This window comes from Phyllostomus hastatus, unplaced genomic scaffold (genome assembly GCF_019186645.2).
Source record: "Phyllostomus hastatus isolate PE091 unplaced genomic scaffold, TTU_PhHast_1.1 phas_contig_40, whole genome shotgun sequence".
Lineage (NCBI taxonomy): Eukaryota > Metazoa > Chordata > Mammalia > Chiroptera > Phyllostomidae > Phyllostomus > Phyllostomus hastatus.
Genome location: NW_025333872.1, coordinates 6,117,949 through 6,137,322, shown reverse-complemented (window position 1 = coordinate 6,137,322; position 19,374 = coordinate 6,117,949). Strand labels below are relative to the sequence as shown.

Genomic DNA, 19,374 nt, shown 5'->3' with positions numbered 1-19,374 from the left:
CTGCTTATCTCAGGTATAAGCTTCAGGATTAAGAACTAGTCAATAAAACAAGAGCAATATAATGGTAATTATACCTAGCAAAGTAGCAATTTGTGACCCATTTTTACTTTAAAAGAAATGATTCTTTCAAAATAAACATAGCATTTTGTGGGTGTGTTAGACATATGAGTCACTGTAGTGGAATGGGGTGCTTGTGCACACTCAGCCCTGGTGACCCCTGGGAGCTCCTCTAAAGGTGCGCGTCTGCTTCCAGCTGTGTTCGTGCTAAATTAACCCGTGAACCAGATTGCTTGGTTTAACACTTCAAATTATGTATTAAAATGTTTTAAGATAAACTCGAAAACAGACTACACATGTGACAAAAACTAGTGCTACTTCTTTGACAAAAGTATTTGGTATATTTGAAGCTTACTTTTTTTTTTTATCTTTACCTGAGGACATGCTTCTTGATTTTAGAGAGAGGGGAAGGGAGGAAGAAACAGGGGGAGAGAAACATTGATGCCAGCGAGAAACATTGGTCGCTTTTTATATGTATCTCAACCAGGGACCTAACCCACAACCCAGACATGTACCCTGACTGAGAATCAGGCCCACGACCCTTTGTCACAGGACAGCGCTCCAACCAACTGAGGCACGCCAGCCAGGGCGAAGCCTCCTTCTTGATGTAAACAAGATAATTTCTTTATCATGATAGGCTGAGAAAGTGTTTTTTTTTTAATTGGGTCTCCCAAGTAAATGCACATTCTAAAAGTTAGAATTAATGCCCAAGTCGCACTTACTGTCCGTGGTGGGGATGGGAGGTGGAGAGGGAAAAGGGGACCTGATGGGAGAATGATCCAGAAGGCAGGGAGGAAGTGAGATGATTTTCTTACCTAGTGTAGCCCTGAGTTCATTGTTGCTTTCTCTGATCTGAAGTGTATTTTCCTTTCATAGCAAATAAAATAATACAGTCTGTTTAAAATGTGGATAGGACTCTGGATTATACTTCTTCAGTGCCTAGTTTCAGTGCTTTCAAAGAGGACTTCTTGTCTGTTCCTGTGGCCACGTCATACATGCCACAGTGAATACATAAAGCAATTGTTTTAAACAAGTAGTTTAATTTTGTAACATTGCTGTTTGTCAGCTACTGTTCCTCCTTCCCTGCACTGTATTATTGAAGTAGTTTTACTGCAGCATTAGTAAGTAGCAAATGGACAGAGAAACATGGACTTTGAAGTCAGGACTGAGTCAGATAAGGGTTCAAACCTGTCAACTGCAATAAACTTGGGCGAGATACTCAACCCTGTCAGACCCTCAATTTTACTTATTAGTAAAATATAGGAAAATGATGGCTACTCATTGGGGTAGGGGTATCAAATCAGATAACCTGAAGCACCTCATAGTACCAAGCAGATAAGTAGACATTCAACAAATAAGAGTTACCACTAGATGGAGCACAAATTTTCTGGTACTCCAGATGCTTCTGTGGGGCACCGTTTAAAAACCAGCTGGAGAGGACTGCAGAGCATCTGCAAGGTAAGGACACTACTAACCTTAGCGTGGCTGTGAAGTTCAGTTTCAACGAGGGAATACATAATGTGCATTCAATAAAGTAGTTGCTATTATTACCCCCATTTCCCAGGACAGAAAACCAAGTTACAACTTCCCCACTCATCATGTTTCCATTTACAGATGACGCTGATTTGTGTGAGTTCAGATTAGTGACAGGGACAGCCCCAGAACCTAAATTTTAAAGTACTCTGTATATTCAGACCTAACAATACAGATTTATTTCCCCTTTTATATTGACAAAATGCACTTATTTCCCCTAAAGCTTAGAAATAAAATGATCGACTTGGGGGGGACGGGTGGAATCTAAGGGCTAAAAGATGCAAAGATGGTCTGAAGAAGCATGAGAGATACAACAGCGGGATCCCTGTGGTCTTGAGGTCCCAGGGTGAGTGGGCAACACGAGTTTAGGCTGCACCAAGGAGGGTCCTGCTGGGTCCGAGAGCACGGGCATGGGGGTTATTTACAGCAGGGCTTCGGCTCAGCAGATGCAGATCTGCAGCCAGGCTTACAACTGATTGCCTGAGATCCCCAGGGTTCTCTGCAAATCCCCGCTCACTTCCTAACCCTACCCTCCTTAAATCCTTACTATTGTTACTCACTTCAAGCTATCATTTCTCTCTGTGGAGTCCTAATCCTCTTTAAAATGATATATTTATACTTCAACAGCTCAGCAGTGTTTATGGGTCAGGTCATGGGCAACTGACCCACATCAAAAGCCAATTGAATTTTAGACTCCTTAGCCAAAGGCTAAATCAAGTTACATTTCATTCATCCTCAATGCTGTTTAAATACCGATAAATATGAAGAGGTGGACAGGGGTGGCACCATCTTCGCACCAAGCCAGCTGAGTCACTGTAGGTTTGGAGCCGCAGCAGCTGGTGGGCACGTCTTCAGGTATGATGAGACAGGGAAAAGGTCTTGAAAATCACTGATCTTCAAGGCCTCTTCTAGGTCTAAAATCCCATAATCTTTCACATCAATAAATATCTGCTAACCCAGGCTCTCTCAAAGAAGTCAAGAAGAGCTGTCTTGCAAAATTAAGGAATGGTAGCTCCCATTAATTCAGCAGTGATCAAGGGTCATGCACTTTGGTCAATACACACGTATTTGAGTTCCTTTATGTGTGCTAAGCACGGGGAATTTGGCAGTGCCTCTGTGGTGAAGTCCCTCCCCTCAAGGATCTTAAACTTTATGGGGAAGACAGTAGGGGAAAAGTAAGTTTCAGCTGCAGTTAAACACGATGAAGAAAATAAAGTAGAATAATGTCAAAATTAATTGAGTGGCTTTTAAGACAGGGTTGGGAAAGTGCTCTCTGAGGAGGGGAGAACGGCAAAAAGAAGGCAGCCATGTGCAGGCCTGGGGGAGGGCAATCCCAGCAGCAGGACTAATCAGTGCTAAGACCCAGTGAGTGTGGCCTATCTGTTGACAAGGATGGAGGAACATGAAGACAGAGCAGGCAGCCCTGACCGGGGGGCTCGGTTGGAGTGTCATCCTGCAAACCAAAAGTTCACAGATTTGATTCCCGGTCAGGGCACATGCCTAGGTTGTGTGTTAGTTCCCTAGTCAGGTGTGTGTGAGGGGCAACCAATCGATGTTTCTCTCTCACATCGATGTTCCTCTCTTTCTCCCTCCCTTCTCCTCTCTAAAAATCAGTAAGCATGCCCTCAGATGATTTAAAAAAAAAAAAAAAAGCTGGCAGGGGCTGGATCATGTAATGTGTCATGGCTGTGGGAAGGAGTGTGGATCATGAGTGTAAACAGGAAGTCATGGGAGAGTTTGGAGCAGAGGTGTGATAGGATCTGATTTGTACCTTAAAACGTGCTACTCTGGCTGCTGGGTGTGGACTGCCAGGAAGGGGTGGCAGTGGGAGCAGGAGGACCAGTTAGGACCTTCTGTGGTGGGGCAGGTGAGAGGACATGGCCTGGACTAGGGTTGCAGTAGTGGAGGGGAGGAGAAGTGGTTGAATTCAGACTATAGTTTGGACATGGAGCTAATGGGTTGACCTACTAATGGACTGAAATGAGATCTAAGAGAGAGGATTCAGGGATGACTCCTGCTTTTTGGCCTAAGTAACTGGATAAATGGTGGTGCCGTTACTGAGGTGGAAGAGGGTTGAGAATGGATTTGAGAAGGAAATCAGTAGTTTGGCCTTGGCCTCACTAAGTCTGCGATCTGAGTATAGATGTCCAGTAGGCAGCTGGGTTCATGAATCTGGAGTTCTGGAGAGAAGTCCAGGCTGAAGATGTAAATTTGGAAGCTGTCCGCCTACAAATGTTATGTAATATCGGGAGACAAATACGTTCATCTAGGGCCGGTTTAGGTAGACAAGAGAGGAGTACCACGGACAAGCCTGGGAAGCCCCGAGCATGTAGAGATTTGGTAAAATGGAGGAGGTGCTAGCGAAGGAGGTGAGCAGCCCTTGAGGTTAGAGTGAAATTGGAGGAATGTGCATCCTTGCAGCCTGGAGTATTTGGAGGCAGAATGCGCTTGGTGAACTGTGAGGACTGCTGGCCAGTTGAGTAAGAAACGTTGGTCATAGGTGACCTCTGTGCAAGCCTTTTTCATGGAGTGAGCATCCAGTTGGAGTAGGTTAAGGAGAGAACGAGAAAGAAAGATGACAAAAAATAGGTTTGAGAGAGCTCAGTTATTTACTGCTACCTTAAAAAACACCCGAGATTTTGTGGCTTAAAGTGGAGACAACATTTACTTTGCACACTTATCTACAGTTTGGTCAGGGCTCTGCAGGGACATCGGCTGCTGCATTTGGTATCAGCTGGGGTGGCTGGAAGGCCGGGGCTGGAGTCACTCCCCCACGTGTCTGATGGTTGCGGCTGGCTGTCATCCAGAACCTGTGTGTGCACCTGGCCTTCCTCACAACGCGGCGTCTGGGTGCCCAGGGCAAGTCCTGAGAGGGCCAGCAGAAACCTATCCCCTTGGGCGACCTAGCCCTGGAAGTCACACGGTGTCACTTCTGCCCATCCTCCTCAGTGAGGCAGCCACAAGGTCCCATCCATGTTGAAGAGAAGGAGGAACAGACTCCCACCTTGATGGGAGGGATGCATGAGACCAGACCTATTGCTGTGCCGTTTTTGGAAACTACACCTGCCACAAAGGGCTTTGTTGTAAGAGAAACCAAAATTAGGGCAGCAGTGGGGGGGATGCTGCAGGGCCAGAGTGCCTAAGGCCCACAGTATCTCTGAGTTCTTTTAACACATTGTATGCAGGAAACGTATTTATACGTTTTACGTTGACTGGTAGTAGAGCGCATGATAAAAACTACCCGCAAACAATGTGTTAAGTATTTTAATGTCTTTCAAAATCAGAAGAGGAAGTCTAGTCCAGTTTGGACTGGATTGGATTCTGTTCATCTTTATACCAATGAGTGATAAAATATTTTAAATATTTATTTATGTAATACTTATTTTTCCATATTTATTTTATGACCTATGAAGGTAAAGAGTGTAGGCCCACACACGTGGTAATTGGACCCTGGATGTGGGGTCAAGTCCGGATTTTTGTTGTTTTGTTTTGTTTTAATAAAGGCGATATTAAAACGTGTCTTCAGAGGGGGATGATCTGTTAGCGAAGGAAGCATTGAGGATGCGGAAGAGAAAGGAATCATTGTGGAAAGCGAGTGCCTGAGTGGGCAGAGAGCTGAGCCCTGGAAAACAAGGGGGGGACCTGACAGGTGAGAAGTGGGGAATGGGCCTGCTTTCCCTGGACCAGGAAGAGGCAGAGCACGTGGCGCAGATGCAGAGAAGTGTCTGGGGGGGAGATGAGGGGTCATGTGGTGTATCTGTTTCCCTGAAGTGGAGCTGTGACAAGGTCATCATCTGAGTGTGGGGTGAGGGGAAGGCCTTGAGGGGAGGGCTGTGGAGCAGTCATCTCGGGGCAGGGAGAGCGAGGTCAGCAGGGAGAGGAAGCAGTTATGTCACATGTGTGCCAACAGCGTGATTTTATGATTTTCTCCAACTGCGTTCAGCCTCCTGGGTGCAAGTGAGGTGTTAGCACATAGTGGTTGCTTCAGCCAGGGTCAGGTTTTTCCAAGTGAGTAGTTAGAGGGAGAGAGGGGTGCAAAAGTCAGGGTCACGGCAAGGAAATGGCAAGAGTGCTGGGCCATGGATAAGGGGAAGGACAGTGGAGATGCAATTGAGGTGGCACATTTTTCTTTAAAACAGGAGATCCACAGGTTGCAAGTCTCAGGAGGCTGGTGACTGACTGGAGTGCAGGTGTCAGCATAAGTAGCTGGAAGGAGAGGTGATGAGCTCGAATGTTTCAGAGGGAGTACAGGGACGCCGACAGCGGGGCCCAGGGCAGGCTCTCGGACTGTGTGTGCATTGGAAGGGCCCAGAGGGCTGTGAAAGCACACATTGCTGGGCCCACCCTCTCTCTGATGCAGACTCCGGCCCTCGGGGTCTGTGTGTTGTGGATGCGACGAACAAAACCACACAGACCGCAGAAGTCCTGTGGAGAAAAGGGACAGTGTGGCCACTCTGAGTGAGAGAGAGAGAGGGCGAGAGGGCCCCAGCCCCTGCCTGGACAGGCTTTTATTGCTTTCTGGGAGCATTACATCAAGGAAGGTCCTCATTCATTACGCTCAGGTTTGCTTTAAGTGATTACTTCTTACAGATAACAAAGAAAAGAATGTTGCAAATGCAAGGGAATGATAAAAGTGATAGATCTGGTTATACTCCATCCTTGGAACGGTTTAGCACAGACTTGAGGAAGTTACTTCAAAGATACGCATTAAACATTTGCTGCCTTACCTCAGGGTGAGAGAGTCTTAGCAAAAGCAAGCCTCAAAGCAGCCTAGATACAAAGCAGGCCTGGTTCCCCGTGGGAAAGCTGATCTGTGGGCCTGGCTCCTGTGTGCCACCTCGCGCCTGTCAGTTTTCCAAACCAGGGCTGAGCTACAGTCACCATTGCCACGAGGACCGGTTCCCTGTAACCTTCCAAATTTCTGAGAATTTGCATTTCTAACAAGCTCCCAGAGGCTGCGGCTGCCGGCCCAGTGTCCACGGGAGGCCTGGGTGGGATGAGGGGGAAAGCTCTTGGAACTGAGGAGATCAAGGGCCCTTGAGGCCAGAGTGCTGATGGGTCCGGTCTCCACCTGGGTGTGGGTGTCTCTAAGATGATGCCTTGAGACACACGAAGTCATTGGTCAGTAATGGCAACAAGGATGAATACAAGGAGGGGTAGGTTTAGACATGGCTTTGAAGGGACTGGTGTTTTTGAGGGAGGAAAGAGAAAAGGTGGAGGCAACAGTTAAGAGGAAGGAGGAGACTAGCCTTATTCTCCAGACCCTGGGGGCTGTGGGATGTGGGAGAAAAGTCCACCAGCACTTGAAAGTATGGCAGAGGAAAGGGGTTCCTACTTCAGGAATGGGGAGGAAGTTCCAAGAACTCTGAGAGGTCAGGGCAGAGAGCCCTGAGCGGGGGTTGGCCTCCGCACCAACACCCAATGCGACCGACACAGGCAGTGCTGCCCGGGGACGGACTCTTACCAGAATGACTGCCTCTGAAATCTAGAGAAACCAGCGCTCCAGGTTTCCCGGTGTCATTTTTGTATCACATTAAAACAGCATAAATATATAATTGATTCAAAAACAAACTTGCATGAACATTTAATATAAAAATAAGAGACTTCGAGATATTTTAAGCTATGCTCCCAGATCCTCTCACATGGAGAGAAAGTAGGAAGAGCCTCCAGGTCTTGGGTGAAGGGTGTTGGACGGAAGCATTTGTACTTTAAATTGGAAGGTGGGAAACTTCCAAGACTTAAGGGTGAGAGTTATAGTGGAGCTGAAGATACTGTGCTGGGGACTGAGTTGGCCTGGGGACGGAGCTGCTCACCTGGAGCCCTTCACAGAGATTCTGTGGCTTCTCACTGGGCTGTGTAGTGGAGCCGAGCCCAGATCCCCGGCAGCTTTTATTTTAAGGGCTAGGAGTTGGTCGCGCTCCCTCTGTGGACGTCAGAGTCTCCTGTGTCTCCAAGAGGGTCCTCTCCAGAGCAGTGTGGTGTCCAGCTAAAGGCACAGGAAGCATTTACGACACGGGAGGGTCTTGGCTTATCTTCCCAACTCATCTCCACTCCACCCTCCCCTCGGTTTCCTCCCCTTCTCACTCTTCAGAATCATCTGGGTGGCTTAGTTGAGTGGTTGACAAGATGAAGGGGAGGGGTGAGGCTGGGGGAGCTTAGCAGGCTGGAGGTCAGGCCTCCCAGGGGAATCTTCTAATGACCTTAGGGTGCTTAGCTGGCCTGGTCCTGCCCACCTTGTTGCCTGCGTCCTACACTGCCCATCATGTTCTGTTGCCCAAGAGATGATGCAGAGGCCAGCTGAGCAAAGGAAAGGGAGGAAGAGCACACTAGCCTAAGGAATCAGCCAGCAGAGGCCCAGGAGGAGACACAGACCCTTGCTCTCCGGCGTCCCTGGGGGCCGGGATGGGGCAGCAGTTCAGCTGGGAGGAGGTGGAGGCGGCGGGCGAGATGGATGTGGCGGAGCTCCAGGAGTGGTACAAGAAGTTCGTGGTGGAGTGCCCCAGCGGCACACTCTTCCTGCATGAGTTCAAGCGCTTCTTCAAGGTCACGGGCGATGAGGAGGCCACTCAGTATGTAGAAGGCATGTTTCGAGCCTTCGACAAGAACGGGGTAAGGCACCCTGGAGGGGAGGGCTGGCGGCCTGGGGCCACTTGGCATGTTTCTCACCCTTGAGCCGAGGGAGCATCCCCGGGGTAGGGTGGGGGGCTCCCAGTTCCCAGTGCTCCTGCTCTTCTGTTCTCCCCACTGCCCTCTCACCTCTTCTTTCTGTCTCTCCCTCCAAAACTCCTCTCTCTCCCCCATGATCTGTCCCTTCCCTTCGTCTCTTCCGTCCTCCCCACCTCTCCACTTCCACCTGACCTTCCCTCGCTTCACTTCCTGGGCGCTGTAGGTAGGTTGGGCAGAAGGGCACACAGCCCAGTCCTCTCTGTGTTTTTGGCCAAGGCTTTGCAGCCCGGGGACGTGGTTTTTTACCCCGCTCCAGAGCTCCTGTCTCTCTAAAGACAAGGAGCAAAAAAGCTGACCAAATGGGATGAGCCATCTCGGCCTAGACCGTGAGCTCCCCCTCACTGGGGTCCTTCGAACGAGACCGCTCAGGCCTTCCCCACCGGGAATACTGGAGAAGGATCCTTCACGGACTGGGAGAGTGGATGGATTATTGTAAAAGTCCCTTTAACTCTTCAAGTCACGGGAGATTCATGACCTCATTCAACCACGGGGTTTCTTTAAGCCTCCCATGGACACCAGCCGCTAGGAAGATAGGATGTGTAAATATACACCAACCAGAAACAGAATTTAAAAATGGAAACTCCTGCCCTGGCCAGTGTGGTTTAGTAGGTTGGAGCATCGTCCCTTAGGCCAAAGGTCATGGGTTTGATTCCCAGTCAGGGCACACACCCAGGCTGTGGGTTCGATCCTGGTCGGAGCATATACAAGCAGGCAATCAATAGATGTTTCTCTTTCTCACATTGATGTCTCTCTTTCTCTCTCCCTTCCTCTCTCTCTAAAAGTAATGAAAAAATGTCCTTGGGTAAAGATTTAAAAAAAAATTGAAAGTCCTTCATTATTTAAGGTCATCCAGTCCAGCACTTCTGCAATCCTTTAAACCATTCAGGTTGCCTCAAATACTTATTTCAGCTTTCACAATTGCTGGGGGAGGGGGGCACCTAGAAAGTTATCTTAAGAAAGTCCCAGTGCCCCTCTTCTCTGTGCGTAGAGAACTTCACTTTCTAGGCTGAATCACAAAGTTGGCTGTTCAGGTCTGACACGATCATGGATACTGGACAGTACGTCTCAGCACCTGCCGGGGCATGGGAGGGCAGGGCCAGCATCTTCAGAGCAACAGAAGCCTCCGTGAAGATGAACCCTATAAACTCCGCCTCGGGGCACAGAATGAGCAGACTTCCCAGAGCTCCTCCTCACTTCAGTTTCTGAGTCAGCAGCAGTCCCGGGAGGGAGCAGGCAGGGCTTGTTACTTCAGAGTAAATGATGAGAGGGCTGCGGCAAAAGGAGGTGGACTCATTTGCCCAAGATCATATACTCCAGGGTTCAGGCTCCCTGCCTAGGAGGCAGTTTGTTCTTTAAAAGAGAGAAAATGATTTTTTTAAATGCAGGTCATGTATCACAAAACTTACTATCATAAATATATCACTCTTATGCATACTTATCTAAAAATTCAATGTAACAATTCAAGAACCAAAAGAGCCCTGGCTAGGTAGCTCATGTGGTGGACCATTGTCCCAGTGACCAAGGCCGCAGGTTCGATCCCTGGTCAGGGCACGTAGAATGAATATATGAATGGGTAGAACACAAACCAGTGTTTCTCTCTCTCCCTGTCTCTATAAATTAATAAATAAAGTTTTTTTAAAGAACCAAAAGAGATTATTTAGCCCTGAGCATAATATAGCTGGGCCCCTTATGCCCCATTTCACCTTACAAGTTAGTATAAATATTCATAAGTTGTTTTTTATCTCTTTATAACTTTTATTTAATAGGATTTCAAATTTACACAAGTTGCAAGAATAGTACAAGTAATTCCTATCTATACTTTAGCCAGTTGTTTACATTTTGCCTCATTTGCTATGTATTTTTAAGAGAAAGTCGGAAACATCATGCCCTTTCATCTCTGAGTATTTCAGTGTGTTTCTCCTAAGAACAAGGCCATTCTTTTAAATAATCTAATGCAATTGTCAAACTCAGGAAGTCTAACATTGACACATTAATGCTTTTTTTTGGGGGGGGGTGTCCAATCACTCATTGCATTTACTTGTCCTGTCTTCTTACCTTTTAATTTGGAAACTTTTTCTAAAAATATTTTTATTGCCCTGGCTGGCATAGCTCAGTGGATTGAGCGCGGGCTGCGAACCAAAGCATCGCAGGTTTGATTCCCAGTCAGGGTACATGCCTGGGTTGCAGGCCACGGCCCCCAGCAACCACACATTGATGTTTCTCTCTCTTTCTCCCTCACTTCCCTCTCTAAAAATAAAATAAATAAAATCTTTAAAAAATATTTTTATTAATTTTTTTAAGAAAGAAGAAGAGAAAAGAAAAAAGGAAGAAAGAGAGAAACATCAATTTGTCACTCTACTTATTTAGGTATTCATTCATTCTTGTATGTGCCCTGACTGGGGATTGAAACCATAACCTTGGCACATTGGAACAATACTCTAATCAGCTGAGCTACCTAGCCAGGGCTAATTTGGAACCTCTAATCTTAGCTTTCCTTTGTCTTATTTGACCCTGATATTTTTGAAGATTGCAGGCCAATGATCTGGGTTTGTGCAGTATTGCCTCATGATTAGACTCAGGTTTTATAGTTCTGGCAGAAATGCCACAGAAGTAACATTCGTCCTTCTCAGTGCATGACGTCAGGGGGCATGTGACGTTGATCTGCCCCATTACTGAGGTTGTTAACTTCATCACTTGGCTACTCAGTGTCTGCTGAGTTTCTCCACTGCAAGGTGCTGTTTTTCCTTTGTCATCAATAAGCATCTTACGGGGGTACTTTGAGACAAAGTATCCTGTTGCTCATCAAAATTTCATTTACTATGTTTGCATTCCAGTGTTGATTTCTAACTCCACCACCCCGTCTCAATTCCTCAGCTGCATTCCACTGCAAGGAAAGGCTTTCCTGGCAGGTGTGTGAAGTTCCTCTGTCAGGGCCTGGCCGTCTTTCTTTACTTTCCTGCTTAGTCTCCGAGGCCACACCCCACTCCACTTTCCACCTTGGCACAATCTTTATATCAGCAAGTCTTACTTCTGGGTGATTGGTCTGATTTCTGGTGCAAATAAAATCAAAGGAGCTCATAGATCTAGCTCATATGTCAAACTCTGGGTGACAGAAAGAGGAGTTTGGTGGAGACGAGGAGGGAGGGGCACCCCTCTCTGGGCTCCTCCCCTGTGACACTCTTGTCTTGTTTGCCTGTTGCCCTGTGACACACCGGAATGGAAGAAAAGGAATGAAGCTCAAACGTCATTTGGGATCCTTACGTAACATGCACTGAGGTCAGGGCTGTTGCACAAGTGCAGCCAGTTCAGGGAGAGATGAGCAGATAATCCCAGAGCAGATCACACGCCTGTCACTTCTGCTCCTACCTCTTGACTGGACAGCGGTGTCTCCATCATCTTGGGCTTCCGTGGGTAATGAAGGCTGACGAGGGCCGGTGCTCAGCAGATGAGATTGGTCCCAACTGGAAGCCTCCCAGAAGCGGTCCTGGGGTTTGCAGTGACCTCCTGGGGGGATCGTTTGTCTGGAAATGGCTACTCGGGAACATGCCTCTTGTGGAGCAAGGGGTTGTGGGAAGGAATTTCCTCTGCCCTCAAGTTTTTCTTTCAGCTGGTCTAATCAAATAGATATGAGACAGAGTAGCAAAAGAAAATAAGCAAATTTAACACATACATGTGTATGGGAACCCCGTATATGAGAAAGTCAGAGACCCCACATGCACGAGAGGTTCGAGAGGTTCGGAGACAGACAGGAAATGTGGGGATGTAAGACGTTCTGACCTGGGGATCAGCTAAGGTGCCTTCAGAGGGTCATTGCAGGGTGGTAAGAAGAGTGATGTTTAGGAAATCAAACTATGTCCTGCGATATATATAGCTAAACAGAGGCTGTCTCTGATAATCTATTGTGGACAAGGCCCCTATTCAAGTTCTAGGTAGTTAAGGGAGCAGCAGTAGTTTCTTTTGAGCCCAGTAGATACCGCTCAGCAATTAAAAGTTGCCTTTAGCTCAACAATCCGTGTGCCACAAGCACACCATGGAGTGACTTGTTCTCAACCCCACAGGGTTGTTGTGGAAAGCCTGTCACGTGGAGAGATGATATTGTGAGAAGGTTCTAGAGAAAGAATGTGGGAGGATCCAGAAATCTGGAGAGCAGGGATTTACTGGTAGTTTCAGTTTTTCGTTTTTTTCTCCCTGGTGCTAGACACCAGGCTCATTTTTTTCGGGCAGTACTAGAGCTGGAACGCAGTAAGAAGCTTCTCCCCACTGGATGAGCTGAGAAGACATGTATCATGAAAGGCTCTGCCTTAGCAACTTATTTGATTTCTGAGTCTCAGGTTCCTCACCCATCAAATGAGGGTAACAGACCGGAGGGAGACGAGGTATGTAAAACAAATGGTCCCTACCAGACATTTGCATACATTTTCCTATTCAACTCATTACAAAAGAAACATAAGGTCAGTTTTTAGTAAGCTTAATAAAGCACAATTACTAATAAGGCAAAATAGCCTTCTAAAGAACAACCAGTCATTCCATCGTGTACCTTACAGTTACACTATGTTCTTTACCAGGCTATTTTGCAATTGTATTTCTATAAAGCTGGGGAAAATTGGAAACAAGTCAAATAACCTTCAATGGGTAGAGAACAGACCAGGGACCACGTGCACAGGGGAATCCTACTCAGCAGTAAAAAAGGAAGGAACCGCCGTGGCCTGAAGCAACATAGATGATCTCCAGGGCAGTGTGCTGCATTAAAAAAAAAAAAAAAAAAGCGCCAATCCGGAAGGGTTACATATTATATGATTCTAATTCCATACCATTCTCAAAGTGACACCAGTGTGGTTTGGGGGAACAGGTGAGTGGTTGCCAGGGGGCTCGGCTGGGAGGAGGCTGTGACTATTAAGAGGTAACAAGAAAGTTTGTGTTGAGAATTACCCATGTCTGTACATGTGATAAAATGCCGTAAACAACACACCTGCACCAACAGTGCACCGAAGACTAGTGGGCAGGGGGGTGGAGGGAACGGCCACTGCTGAGAATCCATCCCCCAATCACCAGAGATGTAAGAGAAGTATGTATTCACAAGGATGCCCATGTGTTATGGAAAATGTTATAACCATGTGCAGAAAGAGGAACTGCTCAGTGCACCTCAAAAAAAATAAAAATAAAAGGTATGATTTTAAATAATTTTGAAGACATGGGGCACTTTAAAGTAAAAATCCAGGAAATGAAACTATAGCTATAGCCTCATCTCAATTACGTAAATGCACGGTGGGCGTGGAAGAACAGAGGAATTATATAAAAGACACAGAATAAAGCAGTTCAAGTGCTGCGGTGGGCTCATTTTGTTTTCTCCTTGGTTCTCCTCCTTCAGCGTTTTTGCTCTCTCCCCCATTTCTGCCGTGTTCCCCTGTTGCCCGCATCTTGCTCACCCTGGCACCCCTTCTCTGGGGCTGGGGCTCCGAGTGGCCTGACCCAGTGAGACAGAGGTGTTCTGTGGGCCAGCGATGTCATTTCTGATTACAAAGTCTCTGGAATAACAGGCACTCCTGGGGAGCTGATGAGTCAGGTCGTTGATTTGGAGAGCTGAGGCCCCCGCCCTGAAACAGGTGAGGACGTAGGTGTGAGCTTCATCCTGTGGAGCTCGGCCCGAGACCCTGGCCCGACTGCCCGCTGCAGCTGCAGCCGCGGCCCCAGCCTCTCACATCAGACTCCTCTGGAGTCAAAGCGTGTTCTCTCATACTCCTTGTTTACTGCTTCTGGAGTAAGTGCTGCTGCCCCACTTCTGCTGAAGGAAAGAAAGTTCAGTTTCTTGGTTAGAGGCACCTCAGAAGTGGCCTATGCACCCTGCTCCCTCCTCTGGCCAGTTAGCATCTGAGCTCTGTCCCCCAGCCCCTTCCTGGGTGGGGGTGGGGGAGCAGGCCTGTCCTTCAGGTGATGTCCAGCTGGGCCTGGAGGGGAGCAGGGCTGCATGGCCTGCCCACCTTCCCTTGGGCTCCGAGGGAAGGAAAGGGCAAAAGAAACTTTCAATGTGAGCACAGCTTCCTAATCTCCTTTCAAAACTACTGTGGTCTCAAATTCAGGTTAAGTTGATTATTTATTCATTGGTTCATAAATATTTATGAGACCCACAGGGCAGAAGCTGTGCTGTGCTAGGCATGGAAGAGAAACAAAGGCAATATAACCCCTCTTTTTTCTCCAGAGCAGATGGTGTAGCTAGCGAATGAGACACACTCTCAGAACAGTTAGGTGACAATGCCAGAGTGAGACCCAAATGGTTCAGAACAGGTAGTAGGTGCTGTGAATGGTAGAAGAGGGAGAGGTCGCTGTGGCTTCATGGTCTGAGAAGGAAGGCTTCCTGGAGGAGGGGACTACTGAGCTGAGCCTTGAAGAATTGGTAGAATTGGGTGATCATAGAGACTGGGAAAGGATGCCAGAGTGGAGAACAGCATGAGCAAAGGTGCAGAAGCCACACAGATTGCAGGGAAGAGGCAGGGCCCTGAGTTTGTGGGCGTGGATGGCGCAGAACAGAGTGCACGCCCGTTCTGCAGGGGCGGAGTGGGGACCAGGAGGCCCTCACCGCTCCCACTCCCAATACAGGACAACACCATCGACTTCCTGGAGTACGTGGCAGCCCTGAACCTGGTGTTGAGGGGCACCCTGGAGCACAAGCTGAAGTGGACCTTCAAGATCTATGACAGGGACCGCAATGGCTGCATCGACCGCCTGGAGCTGCTGGACATTGTAGAGGTCAGTGTCTGTCCGTGAGGCCAGGTACCTGGACTCGGGCGCACCCCTGGGCTCTGAGGGTGGCCCACTGAGGTGGGTGCCCAGGGGCTGGAGTTCAGGAAGAGGCATTGAAATCATTCAGGTGTGCTCTCTGACCACAGTGGAATTAGGCTAGAAATCAATTACAAAAAACTGAAAAATCCCCATGTGTTGGGAAATTAGGCAATACACTTCCAAATATTCCATGAATCATCAAAGACGAAATCACAGACACACACAGTATTTTGAACTGAATAATGATGCAAAAATAACCTAACAAAACTTGTGGAATGTGGCTAAAGCTGCGCTTTAGAAACATGTAGCCTTAAAAATGTATGTGTTAGAAAATGAGAGTTTGAAAATCAATGAGCTAAGAAGTCACCTCAAGAAATTAGAAAAAAAAAGAGTAAATTAAAACCAAAGAAAGTAGGAGAAAGGGAAAATACTGTAAAGAGCAGAAATTAGTGACATAGAAAAAATATACAAAAGGAAAGTCAACAAAACCCGAAGCTGGTTCTTGAAAGGCTAATACAGTGATTAACCACCACGGGGAGGGGGTGGCCAGCAAGGAAAACACCGCCCACTAACGCAGACTCTGAGGTAGGGACGGTATCAGCCCGTTGCTCCCCAGAGGTGCTGGTGGACCCGCCAGCCCACTTTACAGGTAAGGAAATCGCCTCTCAGAGGTTCTGTGTGTGCTCGCGTGCATCCCCCGGGGGGGTGCTGTGGCCGGCTGTGACCCCCTCGGCTCCCAGGCACTGTCGGGGCTGCTTTGTGCCAGGCGCCATGCAGGGCGGTGAGGCCCTGGGGGTTGGCCAGACACATCTGCCCTCAGAGGGCACCCAGCCCAAGAACCAAGGGTAATCCCCTTGTTGGTCTGTCTCTCCTCTACCTCACTGCACAGGGTTGCCTCACTGGGAAAGAAATGGTGCAAAGGAGAAGCCTGTTCTTTCCCCTCCAGTTTAAACACCCATTGTCCTGTGTCTCCCATCATCCTGTATCATGCACATAGACACGCACATCCGTAAATATACTACATTCTCTTTTCCTCTCGGAATCCCCATTTTCCTCCGTAAAGGAGCACTGAGACCATCCCAGTGCCATACACAACCCTCATCAGCAGTTTGGGGTTTCACTTTGGGTGGTGGCAGGGTGGGGCGGCAGGAGAGGTCAGGAGCTCCTCAGCTGCAACCAGGCCAGTGGGACCCTGGGACACCTCAGTTTGGGTCCCGTGGTCCTCAGGTGCACAGCCGGGGGGCGGGCAGCACTGGGGGAAATGGTGCTGAGGAGCATGGGTTGGGGGGCAGAGTTTGCAGGTCCCCTCAATGCCCCCGGGGTTTCCTCCACAGGCGATTTACAAGCTGAAGAAAGCCTGCAGGGTGGAGATGGAGGCCGGGCAGCAGGGCCAGCTGCTCACGCCCGAGGAGGTCGTGGACAGGATCTTCCTTCTGGTGGATGAAAACAGAGACGGTAACCAGGGCAGAGACGGTGGCCCACTCCACAGCAGCCCCTCTTCCTGGCCGTGTGACCTTGGGAGAGCCCTCCACCTCTCAACAACCAGTGTCTTCATCTGAGAAATAACAAAGGGTGTCACCAGTGCATCACATTTGTAAGAGTGATCAGAGCTCCTACTGGAGTTGCTGGTGGAGGCCAGGCGAGCGAGCAGCGGGAGCTTTGGAGTCAGGCAGACAGGATGAGGCACCAACCTCTCGCCCTGCCTTGGTGTCCTCTTCTGGAAATGGGGACAATAATGTCTGAGAGGGCTGAGTCGGGTGATTAAAGCCCCAAGGCTGCACAGGGAGGGAGCAGGTAGGGAGCACACGTAGCAGAGCCCTCAAGAAGATTTTGAGGGCACTATGGGCGAAAGTAAAACTTCAATTCATTTGCAAAGGAAGTCCCTTGAAGAAGCCCTTGCAGGTTCCAGGAGACTCCCTGAGAATCACTGGGCCCCAGGCTCAGGCCCCGAGTCTGCAGGTTCCTTCGTGCAGGAGCTGCAGGTGCACCGCGGGAGGGAAGGCCTCCCCTCTCGCCCCAGCCCCACGCCTCCATTCCTCCACAAGACCCTCTCTCCCACCCTGCCCAGGCCAGCTGTCTCTGAGCGAGTTCATCGAAGGTGCCCGTCGTGACAAGTGGGTGATGAAGATGCTGCAGATGGACGTGAATCCCAGTGGCTGGATCTCCCAGCAGAGGCGGAGAAGTGCCATGTTCTGAGTGTCCTGGGCCCCGGGGGATCCTGTGGGAGTCCACAGGCCCCTCCAAGACTCCAGGCTCACAGGTCTCCGGAGTAGTGGGAGGGCCACTGGTTCAGCCCCCTTATGCCCACTCTTCCCAGCAGCCTGGGGAGGGAAAGGGGCTGGGGGGAGGGAGGGGCCATTGGTCTGAAGCCACCAGCAGGGCACAGTCCATTGAGAGGGTTTACTGGGGTGGTGAAGGGAATGGCCTACTCACTCCCTTGAGCTGCCCCGGTGGCACCTCTGCCTGGGCTGGGTAGTTGCGGGGCCCCCACAAATTCCTGCATGGCTCTTAGCTGGAAGCAGGGGCAAACTGAGAGGTGGGGTTGCATAGACCAAATGAACAATGAGAACACCCCCTCCTGTGGGAAACAGACTGGTGGAAGGCAGGGGCTGGAAAGTGTGGAGCTGGAAGAAAGGCAGCAGCTGGCAGGGTGGAGGGGACCCCCAGGGTCCTGAGGAGTGCTCATGGGAGGGTGCTTGCCTCCTCCCCGCCAAGTTGTCCCCACCTGAGGTGTCAACAGGGAAAACTGCAGCAGGTCAGGCTGGGGTCTCCTGCCCTTGGAGGGGTCAGCGGTCCTCAAAGGGGCCGCTTCAGCTCTGCACTGCCCCTGCTCCCCCACCCTCCGCTCCACGCCCAGCCCTCATCCCCACCCTTGCCTCTCTGAGCATGGCCCTTCCACAGTCCCAGCCGCAGGCCAAATGTGTCTCCTTAGTGAATAGAGAAACTGTCCCGCTGTCTCAAGGGAGAATTGGGGGCCTGAGGACCCAGGTTCTAGGCCAGGCTCTGCCTCCAATAGCTACGAGACCCGAGACGGCCACTTCTCTTGCTGACCACTGTTAGTGAGCTGGCCTGGGCTGGACCAGCAGTTTCCAGATGATTATTTTTTCAGCTGTGGAATTATTTTTGTTACACAAACTCTGTGTGCACCCCCAGTATAGAAATTGGATTAAAGAGGAGCTGCTTGGTTGAAGAAGGGCTGAGCCCCTCAGACCCTCCCACCACTGGAGCCAGAGGCTCCCCTGAGAACTCAGGGCCCTGGGCTGGTGTTACCCCTGGGACCCGGGAAAGTGCTTGCTTCACTTCGAACAGACATGTTTTCATGTTGATGGATGAAAAATAAAACAAATCTGTTGAGTCTGTGATTTCATACAAATCATTTCATACAAAATGATTTCATCATTTCATATGATATTCATACAAAGGTTCCTTTAGAAATAAATTTTAGGTAAAAGTGGTTGATTAAAAAAACAACAGTTGAGGCAGGACATAGATAAGCCCCAAATCATGAAGTTGGTGTGTGAGTGATGCTGGGAAAACGTCACCCTTCCCTCCAGATACCCCCTGACTCTGACCTTCAGGATTTCCCGAGGGGCAGCCACCAGAGAAGGAGCAGACGTGTCAGCTCCATGTTCCCAGGCTGCTCGGCAGTGACCTTCACCAGCCCTCCGTGCCTGTGCTCGGCCCAGCTGGCTTCGCGGGCGGCTGGTCCAAGTGACGGACGGGATGGGTGTCAACCAAACACTGCTCTCACTCCCCGGGGGCTCTCTGCAATCAGAGGACTCACCCCCTTTTTCTCCCTCCCCCACCCCTGGATTTTTACTGACTCCCCGCACTCTCCATACCAAAGACTCAAAGCCCAGAAGAAAGAGCAGCTTGAAAAATCGGGCACAGCTGCTTCAGCCTGTCTCTCCCCAGGTTCTTTGACAGGTATTTCTAAAGTTGGGGTGTGCAAAGAATGAGGGCGAGGCCCACCTGTAACAGATTGCCCCACTTCCCAAATGATGTCAGGTGTCACTGCAGCAAGAGAGACTTAGGTGAGACCAGGGAGGGTCAGGTCACCTTCAGTGACTCACAGACCCGTAGGGAACCATGAGGCAGGCACCATAGGCCACTGGGTAGCCAGCAGGGGAAGTGTGAGGTGTGGTGCAGTCACTTATGAATGAGCACGGATTCCTCCAGAAAAACAAGGGCTGTCTGTGGCCCTTTTTGGCCAGTGTCCGACGCAAGCACGCCTCCCCAGAGTGAGTGAGTGCGTGTCATTAGTCGCGATTCCATCTGTGC

General features: G+C 49.4%; 1 protein-coding gene across 1 annotated transcript; it reads left to right on the top strand.

Annotated features, from left to right (window-relative positions):
• Positions 1–7,785: 7,785 nt before the first annotated feature.
• Positions 7,786–18,448, top strand: GUCA1B (guanylate cyclase activator 1B). The gene is made up of 4 exons (XM_045842584.1): positions 7,786–8,199; positions 14,911–15,060; positions 16,428–16,548; positions 17,162–18,448. Exons 1-4 carry the CDS (start codon positions 7,993–7,995, stop codon positions 17,287–17,289), a joined length of 606 nt encoding a protein of 201 aa, XP_045698540.1. The 5' UTR covers positions 7,786–7,992; the 3' UTR covers positions 17,290–18,448.
• Positions 18,449–19,374: the final 926 nt, after the last annotated feature.

What these genes read in the sequence shown, in the direction of transcription:
- GUCA1B (XM_045842584.1), top strand. Translation starts at nt 7,993, where the DNA reads ATGGGGCAGCAGTTCAGCTGGGAGGAGGTGGAGGCGGCGGGCGAGATG. An exon ending in GAGCCTTCGACAAGAACGGG is followed by an intron (nt 8,200 to 14,910) that starts GTAAGGCACCCT and finishes CTCCCAATACAG; the next exon opens with GACAACACCATCGACTTCCT. An exon ending in GGTGGATGAAAACAGAGACG is followed by an intron (nt 16,549 to 17,161) that starts GTAACCAGGGCA and finishes CACCCTGCCCAG; the next exon opens with GCCAGCTGTCTCTGAGCGAG.